General features: G+C 38.1%; 1 protein-coding gene across 6 annotated transcripts in view; it reads left to right on the forward strand.

Moving 5' to 3' along the window:
- Positions 1-19996, forward strand: part of ZMYM6 (zinc finger MYM-type containing 6) — a 44764-nt gene extending 24768 nt beyond the window's left edge. For all 6 annotated transcript variants that reach the window (XM_026457197.2, XM_023232230.3, XM_026457201.2 and 3 more), the window contains 5 exons: positions 22-169; positions 1834-1974; positions 3094-3131; positions 14575-14728; positions 18041-19996. In XM_026457197.2, the coding sequence (XP_026312982.1) occupies positions 22-169; positions 1834-1974; positions 3094-3131; positions 14575-14728; positions 18041-19872 (2313 nt within the window). In that variant the 3' untranslated portion in view covers positions 19873-19996. The remainder of the gene's footprint in view (positions 1-21; positions 170-1833; positions 1975-3093; positions 3132-14574; positions 14729-18040) is intronic.
- The last annotated feature ends 677 nt before the right edge of the window (positions 19997-20673 follow it).

Genomic DNA, 20673 nt, shown 5'->3' on the forward strand with positions numbered 1-20673 from the left:
TGTCCAACGTTTCTTTCTCAGATGGCCAAGTGTGATGGTTGTAAACGACAGGGTAAACTAAATGAGTCCATAAAGTGGCGAGGCAACATTAAACATTTCTGTAACCTATTTTGTGTCTTGGAGTTTTGTCATCAGCAAATTATGAATGACTCTCTTCCACAAAATAAAGGTAAAATTAAACTTAGCTAATGGGATTTTTATGTCAGTGCTAGGACACTATCAGCACACACAGTTATAAGTAATATAATAAAAACAAAATTTCATTGGATTCAAATAGCCTGAATTTCCTTAAATTTTTCTTTAAGAAGTCTTTAAGATTTCCCCTTGAGGGAAAAGGAATTCTAATACTTTTTGCTCTGATGGTCAAGCACACCAAAAGGCCAATAATGTATCTACACTAATTTTTATAGGAAACTTGTATTTGATTGCTTTTGATTGAATGTATCTGTACATAAATAACTTAAACTAAGGATATATACTGTTTAGTTAATAAACCAGAAATAAAAATAGAAAATCAGGGCAAACAAAGGGAGAGTATAGTTAATATAGTTGCTGTGACTACTGTAAAATTTGATTCAGAGCTTGCTTATAGGCAAGGAGAAAAGAACAACACATTAATTATCTCAGAAAATATAAAATAGACGGGTTCTACTTGGGTAGCAAAGTTGATCCTGGCTAAGAATAAAATAATTTTGCAAGTAGGACAGCTTAATGTGGTCAGAATATCCAGGTGAGTAGATAGATCCATGGTGTATTCATAAGGTAGCTCTCCTAAATATTTCTTTCTCAGTATTAGATTAAAAACATTTGGTAGCCGGGTGCGGTAGCTCGCACCTGTAATCCCAGCACTTTGGAAGGCTGAGACGGGCAAATTACTTGAGGCAAGGAGTTCGAGACCAGACTGGTAATCATGGTGAAACCCCATCTCTATTAAAAATGCAAAAATTAGCCAGGTGTGGTGGTGTGTGCCTGTAATCTCAGCTATTCAGGAGGCTGAGGCATGAGAACCCGAGAGACGGAGGTTACAGTGAGCCGAGATCACACCATGGCACTCCAGTCTGGGCAACAGAACGATATACTCCCTCTCAGAAGAAAAAAAGCCGCTTGGTATTATGTCCTCTGATCAAAGCCTGGAATGCTACCTAATTGACAGAGCTTTGGCTCCTTGCAGTCTGGCCATTGCCTACCTTTGCAGCCTTATTAATGATTACCTTAATCATAAATGCCTTGTACTAATCTTTTGTGTTAGCCCTCCATTCCCCAGAACCACTCAAGTTAGTAGTAGAATATTCATTTTATAATATGGGTTAAGAAAACCAGTGTTATGGGGTTGGACAGCTCCCTCATTAACTTATTTATAAAAATTGTCATGTTAAGTTTTTATTTGATGCACGCTTAGGTCTAGGAGTTTTAATAGTTACTAATAGAACAGCCCAGTGAATCCTGAAGCTAATATTTGTCTTTTTTGTTGTTGTTGAGACTAGGTTTTGCTATGTTGCCCAGGTTGGTCTTGAACTCCTGGTCTCAAGTGATCCTCCTGTTTCAGCCTCCCAAGTAGCTGGGATTACAGGCTGGTGCCACTGTATCCAGCACCTGTATTTCTACCTGTTAAATGTCATTTGAGGTTTATAATTTTATAGAATTGGACTCTCTTTAAGTCCTAATGAACACTAATCTGACCAGAGTCACCCAACCTAACATTATACAGAATCAGATATTTGTATTGCTTCTTGAAAACCTAGTTACTAAACAGGGTTTTGTGTGTGAGTATGAGTGTGTATGAGAGAGAGATCCTTTTGCTTATTCCAGGTCTTAACTTTTTATTTTAATCAGTAAATATTTCTAAAGCGAAAACTGCTGTGATGGAGCTCCCTTCTGCAAGGACAGATACAACACCAGTTATAACCAGTGTGGTGTCATTGGCAAAAATACCTGCTGCTTTATCTACAGGGAACACTAACAGTGTTTTAAAAGGTATGACTTGATATAATGACATTTGGCTAAGCCATAGAAGTGAGTGTTGTCTAGCCTAAGTAGTTCTCTTTTTTTGAGACAGAGTTTCACTCTTGTTGCCCAGGCTGAAGTGCAATCGTGTGATCTCACCTCACTGCAACCTCTGCCTCCTGGGCTCAAGCAGTTCTCCTGCTTCAGCCTCCCGAGTAGCTGGGATTACAGGCACCTGCCACCACGCCCAGCTATTTTGGTATTTTTAGTAGAGACAGGATTTCACCATGTTGGCTAGGCTGATCTCAAACTCCTGACCTCAGGTGGTCCACCTGCCTCGGCCTCCCAAAGTGCTGGGATTACAGGTGTGAGCCACTGGCCAGTAGTTCTTACTGGTAATACCTTTCTTCATGTGATGTAGGGGAACATGCACCCCCTCCCGCCGCCCCCCCACCCCCGCCTCAGGGGAGTGGGTAGCAAGCAAGGTGGTGTGGATGGGAAAGGAAGTGTCTTTATTTTTGTTTTTTCAATTTTTAATTTTTTTTTTTGAGATGGAGTCTCACTCTGTCACCCAGGCTGGAGTGCAACAGCGCTATCTGGGCTCACTGCAACCTCCACCTCCCAGGTTCAAGCAATTCTTCTGCCTCAGCCTCTTGAGTAGCTGGGTTTACAAGTGCCTGCCACCACACCCAGATAATTTTATAATTTTGGTAGAGACGGGGTTTCACCATGTTGGCCAGGCTGGTCTGGAGCTCCTGGCCTCCCGCCTTGGCCTCCCAAAGTGCTGGGATTACAGGCCACCACACTGGGCTAATTTTTTTTCTTTTTTTTAATCAGGCAGACTCTTGAGCCATAGAAGGTTCAGAGACACTCCCCAGGAAATGCTATTTTTTTAGGAGCCCAAATTATTTTAATATTCCTATTCCTTTACTGCCAGAGATTCTAATACAGTTGGATGGGGTTGGGGCCCATGAATCCTTACCAATATTAAGCACCCTGGGTGATACTGATGCAGTTTCCTTGTACCATTTTTCTGAGAAATTCTGGTTTAGACTCTAGCCCAGTTTAATGGGAGGAAAGTAACTTCTCAGTTTCAGTGTTTACTTCTGTATATTCTCAGATAATAATGTTTATTTTAATTTACAACAGGTGCAGTTTCTAAAGCGGCAGCAAAGATCATTCAAGATGTGAGTTTGATACTTTTCTTGATAATGCCACTTGGGCTTATTTTCACTTTGGATATAGCATTCTAATATATCTGAATACTTTTCTTTTTGCTGGAAGAGGGTCTTAGTCATTAATCTGGGTCTTGGGCACAACTAACAGTAAAGTGACTGGCATAGGCTTTTGACCATATTTCAGCAGCAATTACTGTTTTTGAAGATGATGTAAACATGGATTGCTGTTCATAGTGGCAAGCTTAGTCTTTAAAAAAGTGGAGTGATATATTGTGCACCTTTGTTTTGAATCTTACAGTTTAATCTTAGATCATTAGTAAGAATGCATGCTTGATTTATTTTATTATTTATATTCAGGTTCTTTAATTTATTTAAATTGTTAATTCCACCTGGTTGGAAATAACAAAACTACATTATTTTTCTCTTTTACTATATTCAAGTATTTTCCTTTTAAGTTTCGAAAGTTCAATGTAGTCCTGTTTTATGCAACTTTGAATTATGTGAGACTGAAAATAGTGCAAAGTAAAAATACATTTAGACTTTCACTTTATGTCTCAAATTTGAAATATTGTGAGACTTCTCAAAATTAAAAAAAATGTTCAAGAAATGCATACTTTCAAGTCTGGCAGGCTGACTGCAAATTATGGCATTGTTGCCTTGTATCAGCATCACTTTAGCAGGAAAACAAAATTCCCATCATTCTTTATTAGTATCACATGATACTGTATCAGTTCTTGGGTTAATGTTTCTGATGGCTGTTATGCCTTTTTTTTTTTTTTTCTTTTGAGACAGGGTCTTGCTCTGTTGCTCAGGCTGGAGTGCAGTGGCATGATCATAGCTCACTGCAACCTTGAAATCCTGGGCTCAAGCAATCCCCTACCTCAGCCTCCTGAGGAGCTAGAACCACAGGTGTCTGCCACCACGCCCAGCTTATTTTGTTTTTTTCTTTTGTTGAGATAGGGTCTCAGTCTTGCTATGTTGCCCAGGCTAGTCTCAAACTCCTGGCCTCAAGTGATCCTCCCACCTCAACCTCGAAGCTGTTGTGATTACAGGCATGAGCCGATGGCGCCCAGCTTGTGCTGCTGTCTTAACATTTGCTCTTGATATAATTAAAACTCATTTTCATATCATAGAACAATGCCATTTAAGTGTTATATTAAGTGGTGGTGCTAGTGCTAAAAAATGTGCTCCAAATTTAATAACTTTAGAATGAAAGTTAGATGTGATAAGAAAATCTATGAAGATGACCAAACCACTGCTGTGATATCTCATGCTATTAATTTAGGAGAGTGTACCCTGCAGAATATTAGCGGTAGTGCTCAAAAAACTGAAAACAGTATTAAAGCAGGTATGCCTCTTAGTTCATAAAAATTATAACCAGGCATTGATAATGGAATAAATGGAAAAAAGTTCTGGTAACACAAGTTGCAAGATCAATGCTGCCATAATGCACCCCTGAGGGCAATCTATCATCTATGCTAAGGCATGAGTATTCTGATTTTGATTTGAAAAGAGGTGACAGTGAGACAAAAGGTTTACTACAAGTCATGGCTGGCTCTCCAATTTTAAAGCTCACCAAGGTTTTAGGAATATAAAAATGAGCCGGCAAGCTGTATCTGCTAATTCCAAAGCTATCAAAACATTTCAGCCTTACCATAATTTAAAGAGGCTTTAACTTGGAAGACAGCATAACAACATAACACCTGCTAATAAGGAATCTGTGCAAGTAGAACAGAAGGTAGATTTGCATAGAGTTCCTGAAGAGGATATTGAGTATTTGCTTGGGTTGTCCCCCATGGATTAATAAAGGAAGTCTTGCTAGAATTAGAAAAACAAAAGCAGCTGGAAGAGGGTCCTAGCAGTCAAGCCGGGCCTTGGGCACAACTGACAGTAAAGTGACTGCCATAGGCTTTTGACCGTATTTCAGCAGCAATTACTATTTTTGAAGGTGAGCTAAATGTGGATTGCTGTTCGTGGTGGCAAATCTAAAGATGAAAGATGTGTCTGCATACCAAGAAATCCTCAGTGAAAAAAAAAGAGAAAGAAAAACTCTTAAACTACATTAGATTCATTCTTTAGCAAAAGTCTTCCAAGGAATCAGACCAGCCTTCACTGAAATGTGGAGAGATAGCTTGTCCTAATTTAGTGTCTCGTAACCCTCTCATTATTTGTGTTATTGGAAGATGATAGTAATTTCTCCTTAATTATTTTCAAGCAGCATACCACATTAGATAATGAACTGTCATTAAGTTAACTTGGTATTTATTTGAATATTCCGTATTGTGCAATAAATTATATATATATATATTTTTTTGAGACGGAGTCTTGCTCTGTCGCCCGGGCTGGAGTGCAGGGGCCGGATGTCAGCTCACCGCAAGCTCCGCCTCCCGGGTTTATGCCATTCTCCTGCCTCAGCCTCCCAAGTAGCTGGGACTACAGGCACCCGCCACCTCGCCCGGCTAGTTTTTTTTTTTTTTGTATTTTTTAGTAGAGACGGGGTTTCACCATGTTAGCCAGGATGGTCTCGATCTCCTGACCTCATGATCCGCCCGTCTCGGCCTCCCAAAGTGCTGGGATTACAGGCTTGAGCCACCGCGCCCAGCCTAAATTATATTTTAAAATTACATAATAAATCACTGTGTTGTACATTAATTATTAACCACACAATTGTATAATCAAGATATTAATGTATTATTATATATTAGTATTAACATGTATTCATAAAAACATTCTATATTAATTATAGATTTATGTACTCTGAGAATGCTTCTTTCCTCTATATATATGAGATAATTAGTCTTGAATTATGTTAGTTTTGAATTACTCAGTTTTTTAGGAACCTGTACCTCATATTTCATGTAGCTGCCCTATATATGTTTTCCCTATGTGGAGTATTTCTTTTTTTTTTTTTTTTTGAGACGGAGTCTCACTCTGTCCGCCAGGCTGGAATGCTGTGACCTGATCTCAGCTCACTGCAAGCTCTACCACCTGGATTCACGCCATTCTCCTGCCTCAGCCTCTCGAGTAGCTGGGACTACAGGCGCCCGCCACCACGCCCAGCTAATTTTTTGTATTTGTAGTAGAGACAGGATTTCACCATGTTAGCCAGGATGGTCTCGATCTCCTGACCTTGTGATCCACCTGCCTCGGCCTCCCAAAGTGCTGGGATTACAGGCGTGAGCCACCATAACCGGCCCCTATGTGGAGTATTTCTATAATTCACCAGTCATTTAAACTATGTTACAGAATAGTTTTGATTAATATTTTCACTTTAGTCTATAAAAAGCATAATAATAAATAATGTAGTGCTCTTACAACATGAAAAAACAAACAAACAAACCTGACAGTTTTAGAATCTTTTCTTGGTTTCTCTGAGAACTTTGTTGTGGATCTCCCTCAAGTTACATAAATGGTTTTAAATTTTTGGGAAAGGTGAAGAATACAGAAACTACAAAGAGGAAAATCTGTAAAACTCAGCAAACTTTTCCTTTAAAAGTCTAGATAGTAAATATTTTAGACTTTGCAGGCTCTATGGTTGTAACCGTAGACTCTGTCACCTCTGCCATTGTAGTGCAGAAGCTGCCATAAATAATACATGAAAGAGTGAGTGTGGCTATGTTCCAGTAAAATTTTATTTACAAAAACAGATGGTGGGCTGGACGTGGTGCACAGGCCATAGTTTGCCAACCCCTGCTCTATGATATTTCCACCATCCAGAATTAACCATTGTTAGATTTGGTTTATTTGCTCAGTTTCTTTCCCCTACCTTTTTCTTCTTTTTTAAAAAATTAATCACTGCTACCAGTTCGTCTCCCTTTTACATCCCTGGAGCAACTACTATTATGAGTTTAGTGTGTGTGCTTTTAGACGATCTAGTAATCTTTCATATTTACAGATCCATGGAAAATATTTAATATTGTTTTAAAAAATATCTATCCACGTTGATACTGAGTAGGTTTGGTACATTCCTGTTGATTATAGTAATATTTTGCCTGTAGGTACCACATTTTATTTATCTGTTGCCCTATTGATGAACATTAGATCGTTTCCAGGTTTTCGCTATTAAAAATCTTTGTAGCTAGGCACGGTGGCTCATGTCTGTAATCCCAGCATTTTGGGAGGCCAAGGTGGGTAGATCTCTTGAGCTCAGGAGTTTGAGACCAGCCTGGACAACATGGCAAAACCCCATCTCTACTGAAAATACAAAAAATTAGCGAGGTGGTGGCAAGTGCATCTAGTCCCAGCTACTTGTGAGGCTGAGATGGGAGAATCACCTGAATCTAGGAGTTCAAGGCTGTAGTGAGCCTTGATTGCACCACTGTACTTCAGCTTGGGTGACAGAGTGAGACCTTGTCTCAAAAAAAAAAAAAAAAGAAAAAAAAACCTCTGGGGCCAAGTGTGGTGGCTCACGCCTGTAATCCCAGCACTTTGGGAGGCCAAGGATCACTTGAGTCCAGGAGTTTGAGACCAGCCTGGGCAACATGATGAAACCTCATCTCTATAAAAAATACCAAAAAATTAGCTGGGACTACAGGTGCATTCCTGTAGTCCCAGCTACTCAGGAGGCTGAGGTGGGAGGGTTGCTTGAGCCTAGGAGGTAGGTCAAAGCTGCGGTGAGCTGAGATCACACCACTACACTCCAGCCTGGGTGACAGAGTAAGACCCCGTCTCTAAATAAATAAATAAATAAATAAATAAAAATATCTGCTACAGTGAATATCCTTGTATATATCTCCTTCTGTGTATGTAGATGTGTAGAAATGGAAGAGTGGAATTGTTAGGTCAAAGAGCATTTTCATTTTTAGGGCTGTTCCAACTTTTATCCCTACCAACAGTTATGACTCTACCCATATATTACAGCCTCACCATCATTTAATGTTGTCAGATTTAAACTTTTTTTGCCAATCTCTTTGGTGATATCTTATTGTTGTCTTATTTTGTGTGTCACTGATTACCAGTAGGTTTGCTTATATTTCTGTTTTTTGGTCATTTGAATTTTCTTTAATTTCCTGTTTTTAATTTTTCCCCATTTTTGTGTTGAATTATCTTTTTCTTAGTGATTTTTAGGTGGTCTCTCTAATCTGGATTTTCCCCCTTTTCAACTAATTATTTTCATCAACACAAAAATATACAGTCCTGCATCTTATCTGAGAGTAATCCTTTTTTAACACCATGGCCCTCCAGCAACTATCCCGTTTCTCTGCTCTCTTTGTGGAAAAACTCGTCTAAAGGTAGCCTGTTTTTGCCGCCTCTGCCTCCTTATCTGTTATCTCTCCTTAGGTCATTCCAGTCAGGCTTTTGTCTACACCATTGCATTGAAACTGTTCTTGTCAATATGCTATCAGTCTTTATTTTGCCAAATCTGGTAGTCAATTTACTGTATTTAATACAGTTACTCTGTCTTCCTTTTTTGAAATACTTTCTTCATTCAACTTCCAGGACATCATACTTGGCCCTTTTCTCAGTCTACATTACTTTTAGTGAACTCATGCAGTCCTGTGGTTTTATTGATCGATTGATTGATTGAGACAGGGTCTTGAGTGCAGTAGCATGATCTCAGCTCACTGCAACCTCTACCTTCTGGGACTGAGACCCTCCCACCTCAGCCTTCTGGTAGTTGGGACCACAGCGCAATGCCACCATGCCTGGTTAACTTTTGTACATTTTTAGTAGAGATGAGGTCTCGCTATGTTGCCCAGGCTGGTCTCAAACTTCTGGACTCAAGCCATCCTCCCACCTCAGCTTCCCAAAGTGCTAGGATACAGATGTGAGCCATTTCTCTTGGCCCAGTCCTGTGGTTTTAAATACCACCTAGATGGTGGTTGATTCCTTCTAGATGTATTTAGATTTATTTCTCTTACCCTGACCTTTGAGCTCCAAATTCATGTATCCAGCTGCCGACTTGACATTTACACTTAGATGATTAACAACCATCTCAAATAATATATCTAAAACAGAACCCTTTTATCCCCCCAGACTTCTCTTCAGTGATCCCTACTTCTTACCACCTCTATTACCACCTCTTTAGTCTGAGCATCATCATTCTTTTGGATTATTGCAGTGACCTATCTGTTTTCCTGCTTCCATTTTTGTCCTTTGCAGTTTTTTCTCTACACTGTTACCAGAATGGTCTTTTAAAAACCCAAATCAGATCATGTCATTCCTCTGCTCAAAAACCTTCAATGAAATTCTGAAAAGAATAAAGAAGGCAAAGAGCTAGTTTCCACATATTGAAATTATGGGAAAACTACAGATATAAAGCTACGTAGTTAAAACAGTTGGTACTGGTGCATGAACAGACAGACAACCCAGTAGAAGAGAAATCCAGAAATAGGCCCAAAGTTTTTTTTTTTTTTTTGAGACAGAGTCTCGCCCTGTCGCCCAGACTGGAGTGCAGTCGTGCAATCTCGGCTCACTTCAGCCTCCGCCTCCCAGGTTCAAGCAATTCTCTGCCTCAGCCTCCCTAGTAGCTGGGATTACAGGTGCGTGCCACCATGCCCGGCTAATTTTTGTATTTTTAGTAGAGACAGGGTTTCACCATCTTTGCCACGCTAGTCTTGAACTCCTGACCTCGTGATTCACCCACCTCAGCCTCCCAAAGTGCTGGGATTACAGGCATGAGCTACAGCACCTGGCCCAAACATATATTTAATATATGGGAATTTAGTAATGATAGAGGTGACATTTCAGATCAATAGGAAAAATATGGATTATTTAATAAATAATGCTGTGACAACTGAGTAGACACATGGAAGAAAATATAGATTTGTACCTCACAAAAAAATAAAGTTCAGATGGAGAAATACCTAAGAAATTGTAAGTATGTAGTCAGAAAAATATAGGAAAAAATTGTAACAGTGTAGAAGTCTTTCTAAATATGTCACAAAACCCAGAAGCCATAAAAGAATCAATAGGGAAATTCAACCATATTTCAAAATCAAAAGACAAATGACAAAATGAAAAGGTTACATACAACTCATGTTGCAAAAAATCTAGTTTTTTTAAATAGTAAAGAGCTTCTATGGGCCAGCTGCGGTGGCTCATGCCTGTAATCCCAACACTTTGGAAGGCCGAGGTGGGCAAATCTCCTAAGGGCAGGAGTTCAAGACCAGCCTGGCCAACATGGCGAAACCCTGTCTCTTCTAAAAATACAAAAATTAGTTGGGTGTGTTGGCACATGCCTGTAATCCCAGCTACTCAGGTGGCTAAGGCACGGGTAATTGCTTGATCCCGGGATGCGGAGGTTGCAGTGAGCTGAGATCACGCCACTGCACTTATGTCTGGGTGACAGAGCGAGACTGTCTCAAAAAACAAAAACAAAAACAAAAATAAAAAATCCCCAAGGAGCTTCTGTGAATCATTTTAAATGAAGGTAGGAAAATGGGCAAAAGTAACATATGCAAAGATATTTAACTTCAAAACGAGAGAAATGCTGGTTAGAACTATGGTTTAATCAGATTGGCAAAGAAAAATGATGGGTGACACTGCTAATAGGAGTGCCAATAGGAGTGTAAACTGATAAAAGTGCTGCAGAGGGCAATTTAGTAGAACCTATTAAAATTTTAACTACCATTTACCCAGGAACTCCATTTTTAGGAATTTATCTTTCAGATACATTTTGTACATTTATGAAATGAAACATGTACAAGGATTTTACTCATAGCATTGTTTGTAGTAGCAGAAGCTTGAACACAACCTAATTATTTCACTAGTAGTCAGGGCCGTGGTGTATTCACTCTTGAGTTATTGTGTGAATTAGAAAAAAATAGCTCTACGTGGGCAGGGTCTGAAATGTACCCTTTTTGAATTTCACACCTATTTATATGGCCTGGCACGTGGAGTTGCTGTGCAGGCATACATAGTGGCCTTGTTGAGGCTGTAGTTAAAACTGAACAAGGTATATATCCCTAACAATGGAATATTACACAGTTGTTAAAAAAGAATGTGGCAGCTCAGTATATGCATACATAGAGCAGTCTCAAATATCATAAGTAAAAAAGACACAAGATTGTGTAACATGGTGCCATTTGTGCTACACACACGTACACAATTATATATATGTGTAGACTATCCCTGGAAGACAACTAATAAATGGGTAATAGTGGTTGCCTCTAAGGATAATTGAATCACTAGGGGAGAATTTTAAAAGGGAAAATTATTTTTTCATTGTGTATTATTTGAATCTTTGAATTTTTTGGCACATCTGTTAAACATGCATAGAATTTTTTTTGAAAAGATAAGGGAAAATGATAATGAATATGAATTGAGAGTTCACAGAAGAGGGACTACAAATAATGCTTACATGTGAAAAATACCTAACTACACTAAAGTAAAATAATTTTTCACTTATTGAGAAATAACAAAATGTTTGGTAATACTGTATTGACTAGGATACTGGGAAAGGCCCACATCTGTTGAGAATGGTCACATAATTTGATATAAGGTCTATGGAGAGCAATGTGGCAGTACCATCAGAATTAACATTGTGTATTTGGGACCCACCAACAACACTTCTAAGACTTTATTCTGTAGATAAACTAGCACATGTAGAATTAATTTAAGTCTAAACATACTCATTGTAGCATTGTTTATAACAGTAAAAGATTTGTAACATCCTAGATATGTGCATCAGGGATTCTTCAGATTACTTTTGGTACATTTAATAATGGAATACTATGCAAGCTGTTATTAGGCAGCTTTATACAATGTTGTGTAAATGGACCTCCAAGATAGTTTGCTAAGTGACAAGAGCAAGGTTCTGAATCTTGATAATAATAGGCTACACTTTGTAGTCAGAAGCAACTTTGTTTGATTACATAGACCATCTCTAGAAGGATATATAGTAGTACCACTTATCTGTGGCTTGAAAATGTTAAATGGAAAATTCCAGAAATAAACAATTCATAAGTTTTAAATTGTGTGCCATTCTGAGTAGCACGATGAAATATCATGCCATTCTACCTGGGATGTAAATCATCTCTTTGTCTAGCATATCCACACTGTGTATACTACCCATCACTAGTCAGTAGCCATCTCAGTTATCAGGTCACAAGAAGGATAAGTACAGCACATTAAGATATTTTGAGAGAGAGTACATTCACGTAACTTTTATTACAGTATATATTATAATTATATTATATATGTTATAATTTTAATTACAATATACATATTGTATATGTATATACAACCCTGTATACATATTTCAGGTAACATAGTGGTTGCCTGAAACCATGGATCATACCAAACCCTATATACATATATATGTGTATATATATCACACTTAGCACTTATCACTACCTGGAATTATATATATACACACATACATATCTGTGTGTGTATATATGTATACATATATGTATACATATACATATATTATGTATATATACATATATAGTATATACATACATACTATGCCTATATATGTATATATACATATATCCATAATATATCCATATATATCCATAATATATCCATATACATATATACACATATATACATATGTGTGTATATATATAGGGTTCGGTATGATCCATGGTTTCAGGCAATCACTGGGGGTCTTGGAACATATTCCCAGCAGATAATGGGGGAACAACTGTATAAGAAACTGGGAACAGTGGTTGTGTTCAAGGTTGAGTCTGGGTAGATGGCAGTCATTCGTGTATATATTACTTTAATTACAAAAACGACAGTTATTTTTGCACCAATGCAGTACTTCCATACCTTTTGAATTTTGCACTGAGTTCATGTATTACTTTTGTTTAAAGTAAATTTAAATATAATCTCCAGTGGCTTCCCATCAAATTTAAAATACAATCCTAATTTTGTTTTTAACTGAGACCTTCCAGATCCTATATAATTTAGTTTCTGCCTACTTCTCCAAATGTATCATTCTCCCGTTGCTTACTGTCTTTCAGCCTTGTTCTTGTTGATGTTTCTAAAGCATGCCAAGCTTTTTCCCACTTCAGGGTTTTTGCACCTATAGTCTTCCTGCCTGAACTCTTCTGACCTTAGGCCTTTGCATGGCTTACTCTTTTGAATAATTCAAAAGGTCTCTGCTCAGATGTTTACTTTGAAATTGCCCCTCCTCCATGCCATCACTCTCCATTCCTGAACGGTGCTTTATTTTCTTCATTGCGCTTATCACTACCTAGCATTATATATTATTTGTTTTACTTGTTTATTGTTTGTGCCTTCCTCTAGAATGTAAGGCTCATAAGAGCAGAACTTTGTCTTGTTTTCTGCTGTATCTCCAGGGCTTAGAACAGTGCCTGGCTTGTAGTAAACATTCAGGAAATAAATACTGAGTGAATAAGCATGTTTTAAGTACATTCCTCCACTCTGTTGTTTGTCCTGTAACTTTGTTTTATAAAGACCTTTGTTTATAGAAGTTTTTATTTTTGATTAAAAAAATTTACTTTTTAAGAGCTTTATTATGATAGGCAGAATAGTAGCCCCCCCAAAGATGTCCATGTCCTTGTCCACAGAATCTGTGAATATATTACATTACATGGCAAAGATGAATTAAGGTAGCAAATGGCATTAGAGTTACTAATCAGCTAACCTTAAAATAGGGAGATTATCCTGGATCATCTGAACAGTTTTAAATTTTGAGGTACTCAAATGTATCAACTTTCTACTTTGATTGACTCTTTCGTGTTTTATTTAAGAATACTTGGCCGGGCGCGGTGGCTCAAGCCTGTAATCCCAGCACTTTGGGAGGCCGAGACGGACGGATCACAAGGTCAGGAGATCGAGACCATCCTGGCTAACACGGTGAAACCCCGTCTCTACTAAAAAAATACAAAAAACTAGCCGGGCGAGGTGGCAGGCGCCTGTGGTCCCAGCTACTCGGGAGGCTGAGGCAGGAGAATGGCGTGAACCCGGGAGGCGGAGCTTGCAGTGAGCTGAGATCCGGCCACTGCACTCCAGCCTGGGTGACAGAGTGAGACTCTGTCTCAAAAAAAAACAAAAAAAGAAAAGAAGACTTTGTGATCTGGTTATACTTTGTGATCTGGTTATTTGAAAGTTTTCTAGTGACTTTAGTTTTGGGTTTTTTTTTTTTTTCTGAGATCTTTAATTGATGTGGAATATATTTTTGTGTATGGTCTGAGGTTGGATCTAATTTTTCTGAATAGCCAGTTGTCCTAATCAGCAAGATTAACAATTGTTTTCATTGTTTTGATCATACTTATTTTAAAAATATATATTATATTTATAAATTTTATATTTATAATTTATAAATATTTTTTAAAATCAGTAAATTAAACTAATGCTGATTGGGAGAAGTAGGAATCTGTGTGTATTTTCCAAGGTGACTTTTTTATTGCAACCACTCTTTGAGAGGAATTGTATTTCTCCTGATGTATATAAACTTTCAATTGGTAGCAATTATAGTCAGTGATAAGATACTAAAAAAAATCTTTCTGCGGTTTCTGAATTTGCTTTTAACTAGGAAGGCACACAGGCAGATGCCATGAAATTTCCATCTTCCCAGTCTTCCCAGCCTTCCAGGCTTTTAAAGAACAAAGGCATATCATGCAAACCCGTCTCACAGACCAAGGCCACTTCTTGCAAACCACATACACAGCACAAAGAATGTCAGACAGGTATGTATCCTTGTGTGTTCCCATGTACAAAGCTTGTTTTCTGGCTTGTTTGTTTTTGTTTTTTAAAAAAGGAAAAGAAAATAATTGACAGATTCTTAAATGTGAAAACATTCCTTTTCTTGGCTCACATACTTTGAATACTTAATTTATTGCTTTCATAATTATTAACACTAATAACCAGCTATTATAACAAGCTATTATAATTACTAACATACAGTTTTAGTTGAAAGCATTAATGATTTAACCTGTTTTTTTTTTAAATACTGAGAATTCAATTGTCAGTTGCTAACAGTACAACTAATTTATCTGAGGTATTGGTGACCGTGAAAATTGTTTGAACTTATATTTGAAAAAGTTGTAAAGTATTACTTTTAATCCAACTACCCTTAGATTTTCAATTGCTTTAATAGTCTACTGTGCCTAAAGCATTGATTTTTTTTTTTTTTTTGAGATGGATTTTCATTCTTGTCGCCCAAGCTAGAGTGTAATAGCATGATCTTGGCTCCCTGTAACTCCTGGGTTCAAGTGATTCTCCTGCCTCAGCCTCCTGAGCAGCTGGGATTACAGGTGCCTGCCGCCACAGCTGGCTAATTTTTGTATTTTTAGTAGAGATGGGGTTTCACCACTTTGACCAGGCTGGTTTTGAACTCCTGACCTCAGGTGATCTGCCTGCCTCGGTCTCCCAAAGTGCTGGGATTACAGGCATGAGCCACTGCCCCCGGCCTGATTTTTGTTTTTAATAATAATTTTACTTCATAGAATATGCTGTATTTAAAAGCTTAGTCTGTCAACAAATAGTAAGTTTTTATGTAGCGTACCTTTATTTTGGTAGAAGTCAAGGAGAATCCTGTTTTCCTTCCTCAGGAAATTTGTATTCCTATTAAAACAATATATTCTTTGTACTTGAATTTATATTAAAAAACATTCACACATGGAGAGTACTGAAAGGTCTGTGGGCATCTGTGTGTGTGTGTGTGTGTGTGTGTGCGCGCTTATGTTTTGAGTTTTAGATTAAATATTGAATTGTCAGTCGGATGCGGTGGCTCATGCATATAGTCTCAGCACTTTGGGAGGCCAACATGGGCAGATCACCTGAGGTCAGGAGTTTGAGACTAGCCTAACCAACATGGTGAAACCCTATCTCTACTAAAAATACAAAATTAGCTGGGCGTGATGGCACATGACTGTAATCCCAGCTACTCAGGAGGCTGAGGCAGGAGAATCGCTTGAACCTAGGAGGTGGAGGTTGCTGTGAGCCAAGATTGCGCCATTGTGCTCCAACCTGGGCAACAAGAGTGAAACTCCATCTTTTTTAAAAGAATAAATATTGAATTGTTTTCTAACAATTGAAATTATTTTTTCATTTGACATTGCATTGGAAACATTATTCCACATCAATGTAAATTTAAATATACATTGAGATTCTTTTTTTCCAATTTTTATTATTTTATTTTATATTATTTTATTTCATTTTATTCAGGGGGTACATGTGCAGATTTGTTACCTGGGTATGAGATTCTTAAAATAGAATTCAGTGTATATAATATAACCAACTCCGTAAAATTGGAAATTTAGATATTTATATTATAAGCAATGTTGGGTTAAGCTAGGTTAATGGATCTTTGTCCATTTGCCTAATTATGTCCTTAGGATAAATCCTAATCAGTGGAATTATTGATTCAAAGACTATCATCGATTTTTTTTTTTTTTTTGAGACAGAGTCTATCTCTGTCGCTCAGGCTGTAGTGCAGTGGTGCGATCTCGGCTCACTGCAGCCTCCACCTCCCGGGCTCAAGTGATTCTCCTGCCTCAAGCCTCCCAAGTAGATGGGATTACAGGCACCCGTGACCACGCCCAACTAATTGTTTTTGTATTTTTAGTAGAGACAGGTTTCACTGTGTTGGCCACGATGGTCTTGAACTCCTGACCTCATGATCCGCCCGCCTCAGCCTCCCAAAGTGCTGGGATTACAAGCATGAGCCACTGTGCCTGGCCTCTCATGATCCGCCTGCCTCAGCCTCCCAAAGTGCTGGGATTACAAGCATGAGCCACTGTGCCTGGCCTATCATCTATTCTTAAAGCTTTTGATACCTGTTGCCTAAATTGCCCTCCTGAAAAGTTACATCAATGTATGCTCCAACCAGCAGTGTTCGGGAGGATCCATTTCTCTACAACCTCACTGACACTGAGTATCAAAATTCAGAAAGGTGGAGTATACAGTACAGTCAACACTAGTATACTCTTCATCTCGATTAATGAAATGTTAACTTTTTGCAATTTTTTTTTTTCTGGATTGTTTCAAAGTAAAACATTATTTTTCTTTCTCTTTTTCTTCCTTTTCTTTCTCTTTTTTGAGATGGAGTTTCGCTCTTGTCTCCCAGGCTGGAGTGCAATGGCGTGATCTCAGCACATTGCAACCTCCGCCTCCTGGGTTCAAGCAATTCTCCTGTCTCAGCCTCTCAAGTGGCTGGGATTATAGGCACATACTACCACGCCTGGCTAATTTTGTGTTTTTAGTAGAGAGTTTCACCATGTTGGCCTTGCTGGTCTTGAACTCCTGATCACAGGTGATCTGCCCACCTTGGCCTCCCAGAGTGCTGGGAGTACAGGTGTGAGCCCCATGCCTGGCCTTTTTTTTCTTTTTCTTAAAAAATTTTTTTCGATACCAGTGTCACTCACCAATACAAAATTTCTTCTTTTTTTTTGTTTTTTGAGACACAGTCTCAAGAGTGCAGTGGTGTGATCCTGGCTCCCTGCGGCCTCAACCTCCTGGGCTCAGGTGATCCTCTTGCTTTAGCTACCCAAGTAGCTGGGACTATAGACGTGTGCCACTGCACCCAGCCAATTTTTCTTTCTTTTTTTTTTTTTTTTTTGTAGAGATGGAGTTTTGCCATGTTGCCCAGACTGGTTTCTAACACCAGGGCTCAAGTGATCCACCCACCTTGGCATCCCAAAGTGCTGGGATTATAGGTGTGAGCCACCCTGCTCAGCCAAAAAGTTTATTGTTAATTTGATGTGTACTGTGGTCTTCAGCCTTAATTTCAATAACCTATTGGGTGCTTGGGATTACTTGTACATGTATCACATCCTACAGTTTTATTATAGCTAGTGATCAAGCTTTGGGCAAAGGAGAAATTCAGTTGTCAGTGGCATCACTGGAAATATTATGATTTGTGCTTAAACTTTTATCAGTGCATTCTTTTGATAAATAGAAATAGTAACAAAATATGAATTTTAAATGTGTGGGGAGATACATAAAGAACATTGCTTATTTGTTCTTGAAAATAACAGTGATTCAAATATTTCATTCAGATTTACCTATGCCTAATGAAAAAAATGATGCAGAACTTGATTCTCCACCTTCAAAGAAAAAAAGATTAGGTTTTTTCCAGACTTACGATACAGAATATTTAAAAGTTGGTTTTATTATCTGTCCTGGATCAAAAGAAAGTTCACCAAGGCCACAGTGTGTCATTTGTGGAGAGATCTTATCCAGTGAAAACATGAAGCCAGCAAATCTTTCTCATCATCTGAAGACAAAACATTCAGAATTAGAAAACAAACCAGTAGACTTTTTTGAACAAAAATCTCTGGAAATGGAATGTCAAAATAGTTCTTTAAAAAAGTGTTTACTAGTTGAAAAGTCACTTGTGAAAGCTTCTTATTTAATTGCTTTCCAAACTGCTGCAAGCAAGAAGCCATTCTCCATTGCTGAAGAATTAATTAAACCATATTTAGTAGAAATGTGTTCAGAAGTTTTGGGTTCAAGTGCTGGAGACAAAATGAAAACTATCCCACTTTCTAACGTTACAATTCAACACAGGATTGACGAACTATCTGCAGACATTGAAGACCAGCTGATTCAAAAGGTCAGAGAGTCAAAGTGGTTTGCCCTACAGATAGATGAGTCATCAGAAATCTCAGATATCACACTTCTTTTGTGCTATATTCGTTTCATTGATTATGATTGTCGTGATGTAAAAGAAGAATTATTATTTTGCATTGAAATGCCTACTCAAATAACTGGTTTTGAAATATTTGAACTAATAAATAAATATATTGATAGTAAATCTCTGAATTGGAAACATTGTGTTGGTCTCTGTACCGATGGGGCTGCAAGCATGACTGGCAGGTATTCTGGTTTAAAAGCAAAAATTCAAGAAGTTGCCATGAGTACAGTGGCATTTACACATTGTTTTATTCACCGTGAACGTTTAGTGGCAGAAAAGTTGTCTCCATGTTTACATAAAATTCTTTTGCAGTCAGCACAAATTCTAAGTTTTATAAAGAGCAATGCATTGAATTCACGTATGTTAACAATTTTGTGTGAAGAGATGGGATCTGAGCATGTGAGTTTACCACTTCATGCTGAAGTACGTTGGATATCAAGAGGGAGAATGTTAAAAAGATTATTTGAATTACGACATGAGATTGAAATATTTTTAAGTCAAAAGCATTCAGATTTGGCCAAGTATTTTCATGATGAGGAATGGGTTGCAAAGCTGGCCTACTTATCAGATATATTTTCACTTATAAATGAATTAAATTTAAGTCTCCAAGGAACTTTGACTACTTTCTTCAATTTGTGTAATAAAATTGATGTATTTAAGAGAAAGTTAAAAATGTGGTTGAAGCGCACACAAGAGAATGATTATGACATGTTCCCTTCATTTTCTGAATTCTCAAATTCATCAGGCTTAAATATGACAGATATCACAAGGATTATTTTTGAGCACCTGGAAGGACTTTCTCAAGTGTTCAGTGACTGTTTTCCACCAGAACAAGACTTGCGTTCAGGAAATTTGTGGATAATTAACCCTTTTATGAATCACCAAAATAATAATATCACCGACTTCGAAGAAGAAAAGCTAACACAGCTATCTTCAGATTTAGGATTACAATCAGTATTTAAATCAGTGTCTGTAACTCAGTTTTGGATAAATGCAAAGACAAGTTACCCAGAACTCCATGAAAGGGCAATGAAATTTTTATTACCCTTTTCAACTGTTTATTTATGTGATGCTGCCTTTTCAGCTTTGACTGAGTCAAAACAAAGAAATCTGTTGGTTTCTGGCCCTGCCCTAAGACTTGCAGTCACATCTTTAATTCCAAGGATAGAAAAATTAGTGAAGGAAAAAGAGTAGCAATATGCACATTGCTTAATAGTGAAGTCAATAATCTTGTGTTAAGTTTTGTGTAAGTATCCGAAAAGATAATTTCCTAATGTGGATTTGTGTTTTCAGTGATTAAATGTTTTAATAATTTTTCCCTTTTTGTTGAGGAATTTAATAATTATGGTTTTTATAAGTAATTATGTATAATTATAATCCAGGGTAGAAAATTTAGTTATTTCATTAAATTTGGATTAGTGACAAAGACTGAAGGTAATGAGAGGCCCAGTTTATAATGTAACAGCACAACCTGAATGTTGAAACAGCTTGGCCTTTAGAAGCAAGTGGAACATTTCAGTCTTCCAGCCAACCAGCTACTTACCCCAGCAAGATTGTGAGTAGGTGGAAAAGATGGATCTTTTTTTTTTTTCTTTTTTTTTGAGACGGAGTTTTGCTCTTGTTGCCCAGGCTGGAGTGCAATGGCGTGATCTCGGCTCACTGGAACCTCTGCCTCCTGGGTTCAAACAGTTCTCCTGCCTCGGCCTTCTGGGTAGCTGGGGTTACCAGACATGTGCCACTACACCTGTCTGTTGTATTTTTTTAGTAGAGATGGGGTTTCACCATGTTGGTCACGCTGGTCTCGAACTCCTGACCTCAAGTGATCCACCTGCCTCGGCCTCCCAAAGTGCTGGGATTACAAGTGTGAGCCACCATGCCCAGCTGGAAAAAGATCTAAGCAGCTTGAGTAACTATAAATGGAAGCAATAGGGGGGTTTGAGATCCCTGCTTGGGGGCTTTCTGGCCTAATATACTAGGGCTTAGCAAACTTTTTAA

Source organism: Piliocolobus tephrosceles, chromosome 1 (genome assembly GCF_002776525.5).
Source record: "Piliocolobus tephrosceles isolate RC106 chromosome 1, ASM277652v3, whole genome shotgun sequence".
Taxonomy (NCBI): domain Eukaryota; kingdom Metazoa; phylum Chordata; class Mammalia; order Primates; family Cercopithecidae; genus Piliocolobus; species Piliocolobus tephrosceles.